Source organism: Castor canadensis, chromosome 4, assembly GCF_047511655.1.
Source record: "Castor canadensis chromosome 4, mCasCan1.hap1v2, whole genome shotgun sequence".
Lineage (NCBI taxonomy): Eukaryota > Metazoa > Chordata > Mammalia > Rodentia > Castoridae > Castor > Castor canadensis.
The window spans coordinates 49,062,267-49,082,405 of record NC_133389.1 but is presented as its reverse complement, the minus strand read 5'-3'; the positions used below and the strand labels follow the sequence as shown (position 1 = coordinate 49,082,405).

Below are 20,139 nucleotides of genomic sequence, written 5' to 3'. Positions count from 1 at the left end.
CTATCCATTCACTCACGTCTCCACTAGCCCCATTACCCAAACAATACTTTTTACTCATTTTAACATTTTGAAGTTTTGTTAATTCACTTCTCCTTTAGAAGGTTGGTAAGAATTAATTACTACTGAATGATTACATTGATTTTTTTTTTAAGCTAATGGAATTTTTAATGAAAATACTACTAAGGGAGATGATGGGAAACTGAAAATCAGCCATAAAGCAGCCTGGTAAGATTCATGAGATGGGCACAGATTCCAAGCAATGAACAGTAAAATTAAATCTGCCTGCTAATTTCTTTTTTTTTTTTCCAGGCTTTGGGGGGAGAAAGGGAGTAGCAGCTGGTGGGCATAACTAATAATTCCTTAATAATAAGATTTCCCATAGAGCTGGAAAAACCACTGCTCAAATCTTGTGAGAGTAAAGCACCCTACTTAGCATTTTGCTGGATTTCAAGGAGACATTAGATCTCGTAAGTCAAAATTCCCTCACCTCAAACGACAAGACCACTAGCCAGTCTCAAGGCTTTATACATCTTGCTTTTACACACAGGACCAACATGGCATTCATTTCCACTTGCTGAAACAACCCTGATGACAGGGAGCTTGTATCCAGCAACCAAACTTTCAGTGGTAACAAACCTGAGGAGAGATTTTTCATTAAAAAAGAAAAAAACAAAAGCTGGGACAGAACACATTATAAAAATGGGCTGAAAAAAGGAATAATGACATGTGGCTGGAAAGTAAATAGACGCAATTGGAAGACATCATGTTACATGAAGTAAGCCAGGCTCAGAAAGACAAAGGCCACGTGTTTTCTCTCATTTGTGGAAAACAGATCCAAAAGATAAATATATACACAAAACCAAACATGATCACATACAAACTCATATGTAGAACATGTTTGTAATAGTGGAAAAAAATTATGGAACTTGGGGAAAGAGGGAAAGGAAAGGAGGATAATAAAGTATCAACAATATCATAAAACATAACATCTGTGATGGTAGAGGATATAAGGATATATATTGAAAGCTGTTGAAAAATGGGGGCTGGGAGGTAAAAAGCTAAGGGAGAGTAATGGAAGGGGTTGAACAGACCAAAGTAAAGTAGACTCACAGCTGGTACACAGTGAGAAACTCCTTTGAATATCAATGTAAATATTAATAATGAAAGACAGAACTATGAAAAAGGTACAGTGGGGGGGTACTAATGGGAGGGGAAAGGGTGAATGAAGGAAATTAAGGCAAGGATATATGGTGGACGGACCTCATATACTTATATGAAATAGAACAAAGAAACCTCTTGCAATTGCTTTAAGTGGGGTGGTGAGGGGGTCAAAGGGGAGAGATGGGGGGAGTGATCTAACCAATGTACAGTGTAAGCCTATTTGGAATTGTCACAATGAATTCCCCCTGTACAATGACTATAACCTAATTAAATAAACAAATAAATGGGGCTGAGAGAGAAAAGAAACCTGGAAAATTCACAAAAGGAAAACTAAACTGCAATACAAGAAAGGAAGGCAGATGCTATGTCTGCCTTTGGGTTCTGGCCTAAGGATACAACTGCTGTTGTTAATCAGTTCTAGCCAGAAAAGTATCCCAAATTTATCACATGTAAAAATGGCACCCACCATCCTAACTTGCAAACCTGCTTCCTTCTCACTCTTAGTATCAACTGCTGGCATCTGAGCCACCTAAGAACCGCAGGGGCACAGGATTAGTCTCCAGGTCTCTCCCTTGTTCTCATGCCCCACAACTAACCAATCGTACACCTGGATATTTTTACCTCTCCATTACTGTTTGACCCTCCTCTTCATTCCCACGACACCATACTGGTTTAGTCCCCATCCTCTTTTGCTAATACAATTGCTAGAGTTTTCTATCTAGAATTCCCACCCTGACCTGTTCCTCCTAAAATTTACTATGCACAATACAGTCCAATCTGAACATGTGTTCATCCACCTGCATAAAACCTTCAATGACTACCTACTGCTTAAAACAGTAATTGTTAAACATTTGTAAGCCTCTAAACTCAATATTCCAGTGAGATCTTCCTTGACTATCCTTTATGCAAAGCAATCTCTGCCTGGACTACTCTAGCTGCAGGAAACAAAGAATCCTTGCTAACTCAACTAACTCTCTATGTCTACCCCTTACACCTGGCTAATATGTGAGGTTCCTCAGAGCAGTTTGAAAAAAAGCACAGATGACAGAATCAACTATAAGTTCTTTTTTTTTTTTTTCATTTTTCTTTTATTATTCATATGTGCATACAAGGTTTGGTTCATTTCTCCCCCCTTCCCCCACCCCCTCCCTTACCACCCACTCCCCCCCCTCCCGCTCCCCCCCCTCAATACCCAGCAGAAACTATTTTGCCCTTATCTCTAATTTTGTTGTAGAGAGAGTATAAGCAATAATAGGAAGGAACAAGGGGTTTTGCTGGTTGAGATAAGGATAGCTATACAGGGCATTGACTCACATTGATTTCCTGTGCGTGGGTGTTACCTTCTAGGTTAATTCTTTTTGATCTAACCTTTTCTCTAGTTCCTGGTCCCCTTTTCCTATTGGCCTCAGTTGCTTTAAGGTATCTGCTTTAGTTTCTCTGCATTAAGGGCAACAAATGCTAGCTAGTTTTTTAGGTGTCTTACCTATCCTCACCCCTTCCTTGTGTGCTCTCGCTTTTATCATGTGCTCATAGTCCAATCCCCTTGTTGTGTTTGCCCTTGATCTAATGTCCACATATGAGGGAGAACATACGATTTTTGGTCTTTTGGGCCAGGCTAACCTCACTCAGAATGATGTTCTCCAATTCCATCCATTTACCAGCGAATGATAACATTTCGTTCTTCTTCATGGCTGCATAAAATTCCATTGTGTATAGATACCACATTTTCTTAATCCATTTGTCAGTGGTGGGGCATCTTGGCTGTTTCCATAACTTGGCTATTGTGAATAGTGCCGCAATAAACAAGTTCTTAACACAGCCCTCCATCACCAGATCCAACCTTCACTTCCTGATTCATTGCAATAATCAGCCTTCAATCTGGCACCTAGTATTCATACCTCTATTCAATCCCCTCTCTTATCACACTAGATCTGATCGGTGTGGCCAACAGAACATGCAAAAAGTAATGATACACCATTTCCAAGACTGTGTGGAGTAGGCAGAAAGTAGATACATAGGCTATTTCTCTCCCTCTCTCTTTCTCTCTCCCTCCCTCCCTCCCCCCCTCTCATTTTCTCTCTTCCCCCACCTCTCTCCATTCCTTTCTCTCTCCTCCCCTCCTTTCTTCTCTCCCTCCATCCTCCTCCTCCTTATCTCCCTCCCTCCTTCTGTCCCTCCTTACTTGCTCTGGAGAAAACCAGCTGAGTTGCCATGAGCTAGTATAGTGAAACCCCCAATCATGTATATAGTCAGAAGCAATGTGACTGAGCTCAGGAGACTCTCAGCCTATTCAGACCATAGTCCTGACCAGCTGCTTGACTACAACCTCCTCCTAAGCCTGAAAAAAGAAACTCCCAGGTAAGCTTGCTCTCAAATGCCTCAGAATCTTTGAGGAAACTCATAGTTGTTGTTTCATGTAACAAGTTACAGAATCAGATAGCTGATACATTCATATTCTCTCACCAATTCCCTATTTCACACTTTTCCTTTTAACTAGGAATTCCCTGGTAATTTCTAGCAAAAGTATGAAATTATGCTGTTTCATACTTTTCTCCCATTCTTCTTTATCTTCTATCAGCTTGAAACACTCCCACTGTCTTCACTTGCTAACTCCAACTTATCACCAAAGGCTCCATGTATTCTAGGAAGCTATCCCTGAAGTCCCAGGTTGGGTTCAGTGATCTTCACCAACATTTTTCTCCCATAAGATCCTGAGCCCTGCATTCCCAGAACTTACTATGTTAGTCAGCTTTGTTACTATAACAAATACCTAAAATAATGAACTTACAAAGAAAAAGGGTCTATTCTGATTCATAGTTTTAGAGGTTCTAGTTTATGATCAGGTAGGCCTCTTTTGTGTGCCTTCTGTGTACCTCTGAGCAAGATGCCAGGTGGCAATTATAGAGAGTAGGTGATAAACTGCTCACCTCATGACCAGTAAGCAAAAGAATGCAAGGAGGGGGCAAGGTCCCACAAAACCCTTAAAGGACATGCCTCCAATGGTCTAAAGACCTCCCACCAGGCCCTACCTCTTAAAATTTGTACTACCTCCCAATAGTGCTATCCTGGAATCAAGCCTTTAACATATGGGCCTTTGTGGAAAACTCAAGATCAAACTATAGTTGTATCCTATATAAGATCTTAGGAAATGTTTGTTCAACTGAATTTCTGATAAATCCACAGTGGGACTTGGGAGTGTGCTATTCATTTCACGAATGGTGAAAAATAGTTTTAGTGTAACAGGAAATGATATTGTGCACTTCATTATGCCAAATGCAGCATCTAACCCATGTAATAACATTCATATAAATAAACATTTGTCTGTTTTAAACTGCTAACCAAGGGAACAAGTGAACTGCAACGCAAGGGCATTTTTCTTGAGGAAGGCAGAGAAGTAATGGAAGAATTGGAAACAAGACAGGGAGGGGTAGTGATCTATGTGGCTAGATAACCATCACTTCAGGCCAAATGACAAGAGAACATCAATAGCTCCAGAAAGTATCCATCAGGTATCCAGAGGCTAGAAAGGTGATGGTAAGAAATGACTGAATAACAAAATAATAGATGGGGTGAAGCAGATCACAGTACATTATATGTATGTATGGAAATAACACTTTGTACAATTAATATACACTAATAAAAAGAAAGTTAAAAGATAGGGGGCTGGAGGGTGGGGGAAGGGGGAAGAAATGACCCAAATGTATGCACATATGGATAAAATAAAAATTTAAAAAAATAAAACATACAGCAGATTAAAAAAAAAAAGAAAGGGGGCTGAAGGAATGGGATAAAAAGAGTAATAGAGAAGGTAAATGAAAAAAAGAGAAAAGTGATTAAATTTGTAGGACTACAGAGTTTTCCTCTAATATAGAGATACTTTGGTAGAAAAACAAAAACAAAGAACAAATGGGCTAAGGCTTGTGCCCTAGAAATAAAGCCCTACAAAAGGAAGGAAAGCGGAAAACAAAAAAGGCAGGGCATGGGGGTATTAAACATATTAGGAAAAAATATTCAGAAGAATAGAACAAAAAAAATTTGAAGATTTACTCTGATGATATTTGAAAGCTTTCCCTTTGAAGGGAAAATATAAAATATTTACTGTAAAATATTAATATTAAGCTAATTCATAAGCCATGGGACATGACTTTTTGATAACAAATGTAAGACATTGGTAAAAAGCATACACTTTGCATAGAAAACAAGCTTAAGTATAAATAAACAAATATATGAAAGACTCCACAGATTTCTTTCAAAAAGATTACAAAAGCATTCTCACGAGACTGTCAACCTAGCAATTTAATTATTATGGGGAACATTTTTATCAATTAGACTATAAAAGTTAAATTTAAAGGCAATCTGAATGATAAAAATATATACTTTAAATAGTTTATAAATTAAATGGAAAAATATTTTCTTGATACAACCCCAAAAATATATGTATCTTAGTACACGAATGTATGATAGTAACTTATCGAAAGACTTATTTCTTTTAAATCATTTTAACAATGACAACCTTTTGCAAGAATGATAGAGATAGTCAAGTTGGAAGCTGCTCTTACTTTTATTTTCTGCTCTTATAATTAGGAACTAGATCTCCAGAGACCTGAACATCTACCCTCTGTTCCAGTATCTCCCACATCAAAAAGCGAAGAGCTCTGAGGGTTTCTCAATGGGCACAACTCCCAAGAAAACCACATAAGATGAACTGACATTTGTTACATAGACTGGAAATAGGCATGAAAACAGATATTTCTCAAGATCTACTGGAATTTGACTTCGATTGCCTTCTATATGCATCCAAACTATTAATTACACATTTAAGGGTTGAAGTTCTTGAAGCTCATCACCCCAGTCATCCTTTTCTACATTTTAATTTAGTCACCAGGGGGAGCTAATATGGCTCTGTGGGGAGGTAGAGTCTAAGAACTATTTTTAAAAAGGGAAAAATCAATACAGCAATAAATATGATTCCAATATGATCCACAGTGCCTGTAATGTAAATTCATCACACAGGCAAAAAAAAAAAATAAGATACATATCAGTTTGTTACTGTGTTAAACAAAGAAGTTAGAAAACAATGAAAACCATCAGTTACTAGAGTCGTGCTGTGCTTAACAGAGGACATATATAACCCAGTCACTGATGGTTGTCTTCAGTCCTAGCAGGGTTTTACTCACCATCCTGGTTTTGCATATTTGCCCATTTATTTGAGCTGACCCTGCTATTTTATGGCTTGAAGTACTACTGTGATTCTACATTCTAGCAGCTAATCATTTGCCCAAAAATATCCCATATAATTATATTATAATTATATCAAAACAAATGTTTCTTTACCCTTTTGCCTTCAAGTATTCCCTTCTGTTCCATGTATATTTTTTTTAGCACTTTTAATGTGTGTTCAAAGAGTTCTACCCAATAATCTACTTATATTCATCCTACAGCTCACCCAGGAGACATAAACCCTTTAAACTTTGAGAAGCTCCTGTAGAAACAAAGAGGGGGAAAGGGTTCAGAGTTTGTGGAATAATCACCTCTAATCGATCAATTTCCCCTGAAGGTACAGCCCAAAGAAAGGAATAGTAGAGAGTTCCAGTCCGATTCCTTGAAGTTTAAAGGAACTAAGCCCTGAGGCACAGTGTAGAATGATTCCTGCCTTCCCCTCCAAGACCTATTAAGAGGTCATGGAGCTCTGTGACATTGCTGCTATTCCCTAAAGACAAGATCCCCAGCCACAGGCTTAACACAAAGAGAAGGGTGTGGAAATAATCTACTTTCCACAGCTTCTTTAGAAGCCCACTACTTTAAAAAGGAATAGATATTAGTCGCAAGCTTCAAGAGTAACAACGTAAAAAATTAAGTGCAGCCAGGCAAAAATGTCTGAACTTCACCATCTTAAATTTCATCAGGTTGAATTTCACATCTGAGAACAGCCTAATGTGGAAAAGCCCTTATGTACACACAACTATATCCAAATAGCTAAACACTGCCCTGCAATGTAGACTGAATGGCTGCAGAAGGCCGAGGAAATAGTGGGCATCTTAATTCATCTTCCTCACAAAGGAGACCCCACTGTTTCCACATCCCAAATACAGCTCTTCATTTACAATTTTTACACTTCTCCACAGGGACAAACTGACAGCTTTAATTACCATCAATGACCATCAGGACACGGTGGAAATTCTTGAAGATATTCTCCCATGGTTTGTGTTCTTGACATTTTATTTACAATTTTGGCAAATGAATGCTGAAACCACACAATTAGATCATTATATATTCATTATCAATTACACAACTAAGGCAAAACCATTTGCCTAAAACCACTTTGGTTTTATAGTCATCTAAAGGTAACATTTTCTTGCACACAGAAAATAATATAAGTTTTCTTCCTGAATTTTAATACTTTTTAAATACTAATTTTTAAACTCAACTTAAATTAATCAGAGAACATATAATATAACTATGACTATAATTAATAAAAGATAGTCTCCAGGTTTGTTTTTTCTTAAAAATAAATAAATAAATAAATAAAGTGAATGCACTCATTCAGTTTCTATTTTAGGAGATTTCATCCTTCAAGAAATTTCCATTCATACTCATGGGCTGGCTTATGATCCTCAAGTTATTAAAGCAGGCTAAGAGTAAAAATATCTAATAAAAGATGGACATTCAAAATACAGAGAAATGTTTATCCAAGTTACCTTTCAATATTTAAACTGTTTAACTGTAGTAAAAATATAATAGATCATTCATCATGAGAAAACATAACTCATTAGCCCAGCCCTTTTATAAATCCCAATCATAGTATACAAAATCATAGAATGGACCTAAAAGTTACTATTTTATACCTATAGTTTATAGATAATTTCACAACATATCTAAATGCCAATGGCATAAGAAGTATTAATATTAAAAAATTCTGCTGTAACCAAAATGAATGTGGAAATAATAAAGGCTTTTATGGCTTTTATTTATGGTAAAAGTTGAAATGACCCTTCCTCCAAAAGTGGGAAAAGGAGTTCACTCAGTCAACAACTGAGAACTTAAAACCAATTATGAGTGATTACTCTTTCTTTGGTAAATGCACTGCAGAACTTAGTTACACCCACAACAGATGAAGACAATGTCACACTCAGCCCAACCACTTTCTCTAAACTGAAACAACAGCCATGTGGTAAGTTGTTTTTCACAAAATAAAGTAGGTAATACAAAAGAAGTGGTCTCTGAAACATAGGGGACATTATTCTAGAGTAGGAAGATATTCTGAATATTTAGTAACTGAGTAGAATGGACACCAATCACAAGCAGCCATTAAGGTACAAATTAGATTTGCTGAAAGCAGGATAAATAGGACCAGTCAGCTGAGTGGCCTGGTTTTGTCAATCCCTTCTACCTCATCTCAGAAGAGTCAAGTCTACACATCCAGTGAAATGAACTTACAGATCACCTTATCTGATTTTAAGTAAACTCATTCACACAAAATCTTCAAATTTTGACAACTGACTTAAGGTTTTCTGGAAGAAAACTGCAAGATATTGATAGTCAAGCTCAAGTAATGAAGGAGAAAATGACAAATCCAACCCTTCCACTCCCAGTCAAAGCCCTTTGTCAACCATATGGAAGAGGAGAGAAAGTGAGACAATTTAATCAAGTGGACCAAAAGCTGGCCAAATAAAACTGAGATTATTGGGAATGTTACCTGAAATACGGGCTTTCTATCTACTCTTGCTAATAAAGAACACCATAAAGAAAGAAAATCACATCCACATATTCTCTCTTTGTTGGCTTTGCAAGGTATCTTTTTCAGTTCTGACAGTCATTAAAATGAATTAACAAAATAAATAAAAGTAGACCAGGACTTAAAATAACGAAACTATTTCAAACCCTGTTTATTTCATCTTTATCTAATCCTTCAATTTCTATCTTTGTGAATGCTGTACAATGTATACATCTATTTAAAGTATTAATAAATACATGAAATTTATTAATAAATATATGGCATGAAGGCACATGCCATTTTTTTTTTTTTTTTTGTCAAAAACTAAGATGCAATTGGAGAAGGAGCTAGGGAATGGAATCTATGAAGGCTAGCAAACTATTTCAGGGACTTAGGGAGATATGGAGAATGAAGTAGGCTAAACCCAGAAATATTTTAGGCAGAACACAAAGAATTCATCAAAATGAAGAGAAACAAGGAAATTAAACTTATAGTACCTTAAAACCAATTAATAGAGAAATAGATAACATATAAATGATTAATAAATATGAATAGTGGATTAAAATAGAAATTAATATAGAAATAAGCTAATAAAATTTATAATGCCTTAAGGCTAATTAATAAAATTTTAAAAATTTAGCATCATACTCATTTTATGTAATTTATTTCAGCTAATTTGATAAGGAAAACAGCAAAAAAGGGTTCTGAAAGCAGATTTAATATGCTTCTATAAAACGAATGCTTCATTCTGTGAAACACTGATTTCCCTTATTCCCACCTCCAACAGAACCATCAGAGTACTTTACTTTCCAGGGGAACCAGCTAGCCTTTAATTTGCTATAATCATATAACACATGTATAATCACTGTCACTTGTGAAAAATCTCTTTGGCCAAAAAATAATAATAGTAATAATAATGATCATAATATTCCAGATGTCTAAAAGTTTTTCAGTTTGTAAAAATTGTGTGAAGCTTCCAGAAAGTCCCCTAACTTAAAATAAAATTGAATGAACATACTACTTGATACAGCTTTACTCATAAATTCAGTTCATTTTCTCTGAAGAAAATGTGAACCCATATAGAAATCATATTTATAAAGGAGCCACTAATCTGGTTAGGGCTTTATAAATCTGATCGGCAAACAAGTACCCCCAAACCTACAGCAGACTTCTTGCTGCACATATTTCTACCTACTTTGGTACCGATCAAATGGCAGACAGTGGGTTAAAGAGCTAATACAATGTTATTTAGCTGTTTCTGATTTATACCCAAGCAATTTACATTAGTGATATGAAAGAACACTTAACAGAGAGCTCAAGTTTGCAAATTAGCAGGAGAGAAGAGAAAAATGCCCTAGAACAACCAGCATCCTGTATTACCAAATACAGTTTACACATTTATCCTGTTAAGTGTAGCTTAGTTTTGATGATTTGTGATGCTAGTTCTTACTCCGTTTTGTAAGCATACTAAAGTCTCTGTAATCTCAGCCTTCCCCACAGCACCCTGCTATTAAATCTTTGTTGAGAAAGTGTGATGAGACCCCTCTGGCTTCCAGCCCTCCCCACCCCCTGAGGGAATTGGCAAGAAATGATAGGGTTTGTGGATTAGTAAAATGAGAGGTTCTCTGTGCTTTTCCTTCTTTAAATATATATTTTGATAATCTGTCTTCTGCATCAGAGAGTCCCAACAGCACTAGAGTGCCGATTCCTCTCCCTTCCCAGCCTCCAGGAAAAAGACAGCAAGGCTAGGACCAGGCAGGTGGTTTCCATCTATGGCTACAACTGAGGAGTGGGATTTAATTTTCTTCTTTACCTTTTCTCTATTCTTTCAAGCAGGGATGGTTCATAATTTACTTACACATGCTAGACTGTAGACTCAAGAAACACTGTACCATGAGACGAAGAAGACAGAAATCAACTGTTGGAGTGTCACCTTGCTCCCTGCTATCTTTAGGGACTATGTTGTCCTATTTTTGTACTATGTTAGATCAAGGATGCCAGTCCAGAACAGTTAACACATTCTAGAATACTCCTCAGAGACAAACTCATGAACTGTGTGTGACCCCCAATCCCCACATGCCTTCATGGATCCTCTATGAGTCCAGTCCCTACTGATATCTACACATGATCTGACCTGGCATAGTGTCAGTCCTCAAGCTGACTTTCAAATCTGGGACTAGAATTAATGGTCTTGTTCCATATTTGAACTTCACCTCCAAAGAAGTCCTTTAGTCTAGGTTCATTTGGCAAGGCCATACCAGCATTTCAAGCCTTCTGGTATGGAGTGAAATGGTTTCACAGAGGCATGCACTTCAAGGAATGGGCACCATCCTTGGGGATAAAAGTCACAAAGAAATAGATCCGAGGTTCACCAAGGAAACCTTCAGCCAAAGGAAAGGAAGAACTGGAGGCAGGGCTTCTCTGGCTCTCATAGAACCACCCTGAGTAACCCCCAGGCCTCAGACCATAGAATACTTGGTTTCTGTTATTTTGCAAGTCAACCTGTTGCAACGCTTCTTTCTCCTCATTCCCCTCTACAATTAACCCTCCAGTAAACTACTAACTAGAATTCCCTCTTTCTTCATACAAATTATTCCTCCAAATGTCTTCAGGTTATGGTCTAGCTGGGTATGGCCAAACATTTAAGTAAAGGCTACAATATTTACAGAAGGGAACTCACAAGGAGCCCAATCTGCTGAGAAAGCCCAAGAGTCTAGGAAGCACACAGGGAGAAAGGAAGGGGGAGAATATGGAGGACAAGGAAATTGAGGTCTAAAGGGACCAGACCCAGAGGCAAATTAGGAAAGATACAAAAGGGGCTGCATGAAGTTAAAAGGGAAAAATTAATGAAAAAGAACAATGAAAGATAAAGAGTAAAATCAAGAGAAGAAAAAAGAAAACAAATGGAAATATCCTCCTTTGCTAAATTAAAGCTTTGCCAGTCAGCATGGGAAGAAAAAAAAGCAATACCAAGAGAGTTCAATCAAGTAGCGGGAAGGGAACCTTAGGGTATTGGTCCCCCAAATTTCCACTACAAGGCTTGAACCAAAACAAGGAAAGGCATCACATTATTCTTTTAAATAAAATGTTTCTACGTGTCTTTAATCTTTTCCAGATCAGACTAGAGGGCACCATTTAGTCAACTCAAATTTCAACTTTGACACCTTCAACAAATGTGATTGACTCCTGTCTTTGCTTCTCCCCATTTTTGCTCTGTCTCTGGCGTTCCACTTCTGCTTTGCCTTCTGAATCTACCACCCTTCCTCCAAACTCATCCTGACCACAATGAGCAGGACAAAGACCCACCCAACTGACTTTCCTCAAATGTGCCTTAATAATTACAAAATCACTTTTGTTTTCTACCTTTGATTAAAATGTGAGCACAGATTAGACTGCTCTGCTTTTGGAAAGTTTAAGACCAAAATAAAAGCAGATATTTTCTCACAGTATTTTTTTTTAAGAAAAACAATATTTGGCCCATAAATACTACCTCTACCATATCCTGTGAAGAAAATCCAGCCTTTCCTGCACAGATATTATTAAAGTTGTATGAGGCAGGAATGATGTCTTCTGTTTCTGTTCTATTTTATAGCACCAAACATAAAGATGTTCATAGGGCTGAACATAAAGATAACTGTAAGGCAGGCATTCTGTAAAAAGTAAACAATCACTAAGTGGACTTTGAAGTTTGTTTGTTTACTTATTTATGGCAATACTGGGATTTAAACTCAGGGTCTCACACTTGCTAGGGAGGTGCTCTTCCACTGAAGCCATGCTTCCCAGCCCATTTTACTTTAGTTATTCTTTGGATAAGATCCCACATTTTTGCCCAGGGCTGGCCTGGGACTACAATCCTTCTACCTATGTCTCCCCATGTGACCCCTGTGGGATGACAGGTACATGCCACTCTACCCAGCTTGAGGTGATGTGGTCTCACTTCAAGCCTTGATTCTCCTCATCTCTACCACTGAGTAGCTGGGATTACAGGTGTACACCACCATGCCTAGCCCTAAAGTTTGTTTTTTTTTTTAATTATTTGAATTTTAAAGTAACCTTAGGGTTAAAAAAAATCCACAAAGAACACCATCCAACAGAATGCCAAAATTAAGACTGGCAATGCTAGGCATGGGGGCACATGCCTATAATCCTGGCTACTTGAGAGGCAGAGGTAGGAAGATCACAGTCCAAGGCCAGCTCTAGCAAAAGCATAAGACACTCTCTGAAAAACAAACTAAACACAAAAGGACTTGGAGCGTGGCTCAACTGGTATAGTGACTGCCCAAAGTTCAATTCCTAGAGCAAAAGAAAAGAGGGAGAGAAGGAAAGAAGAATGACAGCACAAATATGCATGGATGTGCAACAACTGCACCTCTGATCCATTGCTGGCAGGAGTGGAAAACTGGACAAACATCTTGAAACAGCTTCTGAAGTTTCTCATGCAGACAAATATACCCTACCCCTATATCATCCCTCAGTGACCCAGCAATTCTACTCCTACATATTAACACAAGAGGATTAAAACAAAAAGATGTATATTAGAAGGTCCACTATAACTTAATTCATAACAGTCAAAAGCTAAAAATAGCCAAAGTGTCCAATAAAAAGAGAACAAAAAACAAATTATGGTATATCCATATGATAGTAGTACTCATACATGTAAAACAATCTACAATAAAAACACTACTTATACATAAAACAACACAAATGAATCTCACTGACATGCCACACAAAAGACACACAGAAAAGAGTGTGGGCAGAAGGAATGCATGGCTCAAGAACTTAAGAACTGGTTGCTTCTGGTGGAGAACTGCGAATCAGAAAGGGGTGCGAGGGAAATTCTGCGATGTAAGAACATGTCATGTGAGCATATGCATTGTGCCAAAATTCATTAAATTGCTCAGTTCTGATTCCTAGGTTTTACTACATGTAAATATTGCATTAAAGTTATAGTATTACTAATTATAATACTAATAATATTAATATAGGTGATATTAAACCCTAGTTCGTTGGTTTGAGTATCATGATAGAATGAGTACACAACTTTGAAACTACTTAATGTGTATTCTAGGCTCCAGCAAAAAAGTAAACACACTGAGCATGATGGCGGTCAGCTTTCTGTCTGTTGTAGAAGGCAGTAATCAACAGAAGAAAAAGATTAAGATGTACCGGAGATGTTGGATTGAATTAGAAGTATCGATATGAACATGTGGTTTTTGTTAGATAGTGAAAGATACCTATACGTATATATAATTGTGTGTTAATTTTATAAACTCTATTATACGGATATCATATGTATTGCATTAAGTATGTATGTACCTTTCCTCATTTTATTAGCTGAAAGGTCTACAGACTATGGCATACCTGTAGCAATGACCGCACACAGCACACATATCTTGGCTTCTTAATACCTTGTCTGGGTGGGCATGTGGCTCATGTGGTACAGTGCTTGTCTACCACACACAAGACCCTGAGTTCAGACCCAAGTACGACTGAAAAAAAACACTGATTTCTGACTGGGACGAGAAAAGAACATGACCTGGAGCAGCATCAACAGGAACTAAGCAAATCCTCAAATATGATAGAGACATATTAAACAGACAAAGGAGAACCTAGTTTGAATGTATTACCATTGGCTAGGTCTAGGGCAATATAAGCATAAAACTATTGATTGTAGGTTGAGATGTAGCTCAGTGGTTGAATGCTTACCTACCACACACTAAGCCCTGGGTTTGATGGTCAGCACTGTAGATGATGACAGGTAGATAGACAGACAGACAGCTAGATGAGCAACAGAGGAAGAAAGAGAAACATACAAATATACATACAGGGAAATAGAAAATGAATTATGACCCACTGACTAAAATAAAAATTCCAAAAGTCCCTAAGATATGAGCAAATGAAAAGAAACTGCAATAGGCTGACTAATAATAGAAATTATAATTACAATGAATACAAAAACAGTAGGTGACAGTTTCATGAAGTTGAAAGATTTACATAGTACCAAAGTATCTTCCTACAAAATATCTTTGTATTGTATATAAAGGGAAAACAGTCACATGACACTGTAAAATGTTGATACCCTCATCAAACAAGCATTCAATGTTTATCATCAATGTAAAATCACCAACAAGTGGAAGAATGAATTTGTTCCTAGGAAATACACAGGCTATGTTTACAGGGGTGTGATATCTTGAACTTTCTTTTAAAAGAATAAGAAAGAAATGAAAAAGAGTGGCAAGGAAAGAAGAGGGAGAGAGGGAAGAAGAGAAAGAGAGAGAAAAGAAGTACATACATGATAAGGCAAATAAGGCAAAATGTTAAGCAATTGGTGAACCAGGTAAATACTATATGCGAATTCCTTGCATTGTTTTTTTCACATTTTTATTAGTATATGGGAGTTATCAGGGGTTTTGTTATGACACTTCCATACATACATATATTATGCCCCAGTTTTGTTCATCCCCTCCATTATCCTCCCTCCTACCCCTTCTTAAAATAACTTCATCAGGTTTCAATGTTCCATATTCATACATGTAAAAAAAGCCTTGTATTGTTTTTGTACTTCTTGCTATAAATTTGTAATTGTATCACAATACCAGTGACTCAAAACTTATACAAACTATTAACAAAAATGTATATTGCCAATATGTATTGGTCCAAAAAGTCATGGGTATTTTTTTGCGGGGCAGTAGTATTGGGGTTTGAATTCAAGGCCTTACACCTGCTAGGCAGGCACTCTACCACCTGAGCTATGCCACCAGTCCTTTTTTTGCTTTAGTTATTTTTTGAATAGTCTCACTATTTTTTAATGCTCGGTCCGGCCTGGACCACAATCCTTTTGTTTATGCCTTCCATGTTGCTGGAATACTGGCCATGTGCCACCAGACTCAGCCTCCTTTTATTGTGGGGTCTTGTGAACTATTTGTCCTGGGCTGGGCTTGAACCATGATACTCTCAATTTCTATCTCCTTATTAGCTAGGATCATAGAGATGAGCCACTGTGCCCAGTTGATTTAGATATTTTTCAGATAGGATCTCACTTTTGCCTTGGGCTGACCCTGTACTGCAATACTCCTTTTTCTGCCTCCCACATAGCTGGGATTACACACATGCACCACCATGCCCAGCCTGGGGGAGACTTCAGAAAGATTCTATAACCTAAAAAATTTGCTCATTGTAATTCCTTCTTGAAGAGCCACAATGCATTTTAATGAACAAGTTTATTAATTGGATTTAATCCAACACTTCCACAATAATCTGTGCAGGAAACTGCTAAAACTGGACACCCATTAAAATCTTACAAAAATATAAATATTCCGTGGAAAACAGCTGGAGAACCACTTGTGTAATGAACACATGTCCTGTACATATTCAATAAAGAAAGATCTGTGCTAGGAAAACCAGAGTGGGAAAGAGAGATACACACATGTACATACGGGAGTGTGTCAGCTTCAAATAGTAAGAGAAAACCACATGTATCTAATACTAAGAGAATTATGACATGGCCATACTGGTCATCTACCCAACATGCCCCACCCAACCATAGAGCACTTCCTTATAGGATATCTAGGTGTGCCTTGGTCCCCATGTGGAATTGATTCTAGGACCCCAGAATCAATTATGAACATCACAATGCAAGCTGAATAGTCATTGTGCTACTTTATTTAGGAAATAATGACATGAATAAAAAAGTCTGTATCTGTTCAGTACAGATACTTTCTTTTTTCAAATATTTTTGATCCATAACTGTTTGAACTCACAGATGCAGAACTCATGGACATGTAAGGTGATTCTATTTTTAAGAGGTAGATACTTGATAAACTGAGTTTCAGTTTTATTCAGTCACTACATCCAGCAGGCTATGCTTCAGTGTGAATTTAAATCTGACTCTTCCAATGAACTGTATTGTAAAATAGCTTGCCAGCCTTAGTGAGTACCTAGTACAGACCAAGCACTGTACTAGGTTCAGATAATGCAAGGTTGAGGAAGGCAAAGGTCCAGCCATTCATGACCACTCAGGCTGAAGTGGCAGAGGGGGGAAGTGAACATTCAGTGAGATCTGTGGTATTCAAGAGTAAGTAGCAGAGTCTGGGGACACAGCTCAGTAGTAGAGTGCGTGTTTAGCATGCATAAGGCCCTGGGTTCCAAACCCAAAACTATAGCAACAATAAAATAAGTGCTAGACTTTGTGGGAACACAAAAAGCAGAGAGGGACCAGGGCAAGTTTCCTTGATGGGACAATACTTAAGCTAAAATAAATTAACACTTGCTAAATTTCTGATACTGCATTCTGCTCCTGCATGATATCATTACAGTAAAAAGAATTTTAAAAAAATGAAAATATACTTGTTAGCTATTAAAATCTAGGTGCAATTCAAAATCTAAGAAGGACTAAACATTGAGGTCACCCCAAATAACCATCTTGGAATTCATACAAAAGCACCTCTAGACTTATTTGGAATTTCAAGTGTAGGAGTAAAACAAATTGAAGAGAAAAACACATAAAAGAAAAAAACCTGAAAAAAATCAGAAATAGAACAGTATGAGAAGACAAGAAGTGATAAGTATTGTTTACCTGTCAGCTGACATTGATTAATCTTGTGTTCTGTGATATCACTCAGTGATTCAAACACCTGGAGGCAGCTGTCACAGCTGTGCACAGCTTCGTCTTCCAACTCCTCCCCGTCTTCCGGCCTCTTCTTGCAATCTATTGCTTCTCCATCTTCAGTCTTGTCTTCAAGTTTACAGTTGGGGTCTAAAAGAAAATCAAACTGTAAGTATGGGGTTTAAAGACAGGTTCTTTTAAAGTAACATTTAATCCTCTTGCTACCAAAAACAGAAACACCATTTTCCTTGAAGCTGCAATAGGAAGGCTTCAGTGCAGATTTTATTACAAAAGGATCAAAAGTGAGCCTTCCCTGAAATTTGTCAGTTTTTGATTATTAAAGGAGTTCTTCTTTTCTCCCCTACTAGGTAGCCCTTTTCCTAACTCTCAAATAAATCACCTACCCTTAAGATTAACTTTATCATTTTTTTCACAGTCTTTTAGGAGTTTTTGCTTAAAAGGGAGATAAATCACTTTCAAAATTAAACAGTCTCCAATGCAAAGAAGAAAAAAAAAAACTGTGCTTAAGAATGAATCTTTTTTCTGCTAAATATACTCTTTCATGAAAAATTACCAAAATTACACAAAAGTCTAGAATAAGCTAAGCTAATTACCATAGATACCAAATTGACCTTTACTTATAAGCTGGTCAAAACACACAATTACTCCATTATTTGTTAGGCAACAATAGCAAAACAATCTCTACCACACAGCAAAATATTCTTACAAACACAAACTCAAGTGTAAATATATTGCTATTTCTTCTGCTTTCAAAATTATTTTTAAAATGGAACAAAATATATGAACAGCAATTATAATTATAATCAAGTCAACTGGCTGAGCTGGCATGATCAATGTTGAAAAGCTAAATATTGTGAAAACTAAAAATACTTCCATTTTAATCCTAAGAATGGAAAGCAAGCAGTTTTATTTTATTACACATGGCAGGGAACAAAAGAAATAAGCACATATAATGCATTTACTTAGAATGCAATAATTTTTTATTATTTATGCTGTCCTTTGATTCGCTTTAGAAGTATTCCTGGTTTGATCCACAGATATAGACATATATTGGCATATATACAGGCGCATATAAAAACATACACACATGGCAAATAAAGAGGTATCCCACAAAATCTGGTACCTTTGCTCCTCTTTGCAAGAAAGGAAAATGGTGGGGAGAGGAGAGAAGAGGAAGGGATGGAGAGAAAGAACAAATATTCCCACTTAGGGGAAATTAGGGGAATATAATCAGTGACTTAATTTTTGAGATATTAATTTCTGTTAATTTCTAGTAACAGAAATTAATATCTCAAAAGTCAACATGGGTATATTCATTTTCTATAAGACCTTGATAACTAATGGAAGTTACAAAACAGCTGTATATAGAGTCCTGAAAAATAGATGATGTATTATCTCTAGTCACATTTTCTATAAGACTACAAAATTAATTTTAATGTAATTATAATACATTGGATGTTTAACTATAAAAATATTTACTATTTTAATGTTTCATTAAATATCTGAAGTGTTACAGTCAATCAAAATTAACCAAGTATTTCTCAGGAAAGTCAATCAATGCCACCACCCCAAAGTCCTGCGAGCTGAAGTGCTTCCTGCTACTCTACATGAAACATGCTTATAGGAACCCTACTTCTACAAGTCACTTAGATGCCCCTTTCATTTGGCCATTATTCCAAAGACTTTCTTTTCATCTGCTATAGACTTAACTGTATCATCACCTTTCAAATAACTCAGATATGCCAAAATCAACTTATATTTCAACTCTTACAATAATGTCTTGGGTTCATGAAAGGAGCAAAATTCCTATCCCAAAGAGCAAGTAGTCTTATTAGTTGTGTGTGTGTGTGTGTGTGTTTTAAAGAACATGGTATTTAAGTAAGTTGGTAATTTGGGTTGATTTGCTACCCGGAAAATTATTATCTCAATATTCTACACAGTGCCCATTTCAATACACTGAGATTTAGACTGCTCAGTCCTAGGGGAATAATCACAGGATCTCTTCATCTGTCTTGCACTCTGCCCAGCACAGCACTGTCTCCAGGTGAGTGGCTGGTAAATATTATGTAGGCATGGTAGGAAGGGGAAGGAGAGAAAAGAGAGAGCCTTAAAATGACCTTTATAGTACTTAATGCCTATGGGAATGGAGCACCCACATGTTTACATTTTCTAAAACTGACAATGTATGACCCACCACACTTGACTTTCCTGCTTTCAAGGTTTTGTCTAGAGCTACAGACACAACAAATGGGTAATGATCCAAAGATCCCTCATAAACTAAAGCCAAGTAGTGAAATACGACCAAACTTAGAGAGCAATTCAGAAAAATAAACCACTGTCCCAACCAGGGCAAAGTGACCCCTCCCCGCCAAGTCCTATTCCTGCCACCACTAAATAACTGTTGGGCGGCAGCTTGCACAGGCTGAATATTTTCAATAGTTTAGCATGAGTTTTCAGTTTCTCAAAAAACTGAGAGCACTCAGGGAAATGTGGTATTACGTCTGAATTTTAATATGATTATTTAAATGCTGTGTATCAAGTTTATTGGCCTGTTTGTTTTTAAATAAGGAGACTCTGAATACTTTAAGTAGTATCCAGAGAAAAACGATAAAAAAAAAATTCACCTTCCTTATTACTT

At 37.0% G+C, this 20,139-nt stretch overlaps 1 protein-coding gene across 5 annotated transcripts in view; it reads right to left on the bottom strand.

The window, feature by feature from the left end:
- The window catches only part of LOC109679730 (zinc finger protein 521), a 284,250-nt gene that overhangs the window by 237,381 nt on the left and 26,730 nt on the right, over positions 1-20,139 (bottom strand). For all 5 annotated transcript variants that reach the window (XM_074070123.1, XM_074070124.1, XM_074070119.1 and 2 more), the window contains one exon: positions 17,451-17,630. Coding sequence is in view for 3 of the 5 variants with exons in the window: in XM_074070119.1 (XP_073926220.1) it covers positions 17,451-17,630 (180 nt within the window). In the remaining 2 variants the exon portion in view is untranslated. The remainder of the gene's footprint in view (positions 1-17,450; positions 17,631-20,139) is intronic.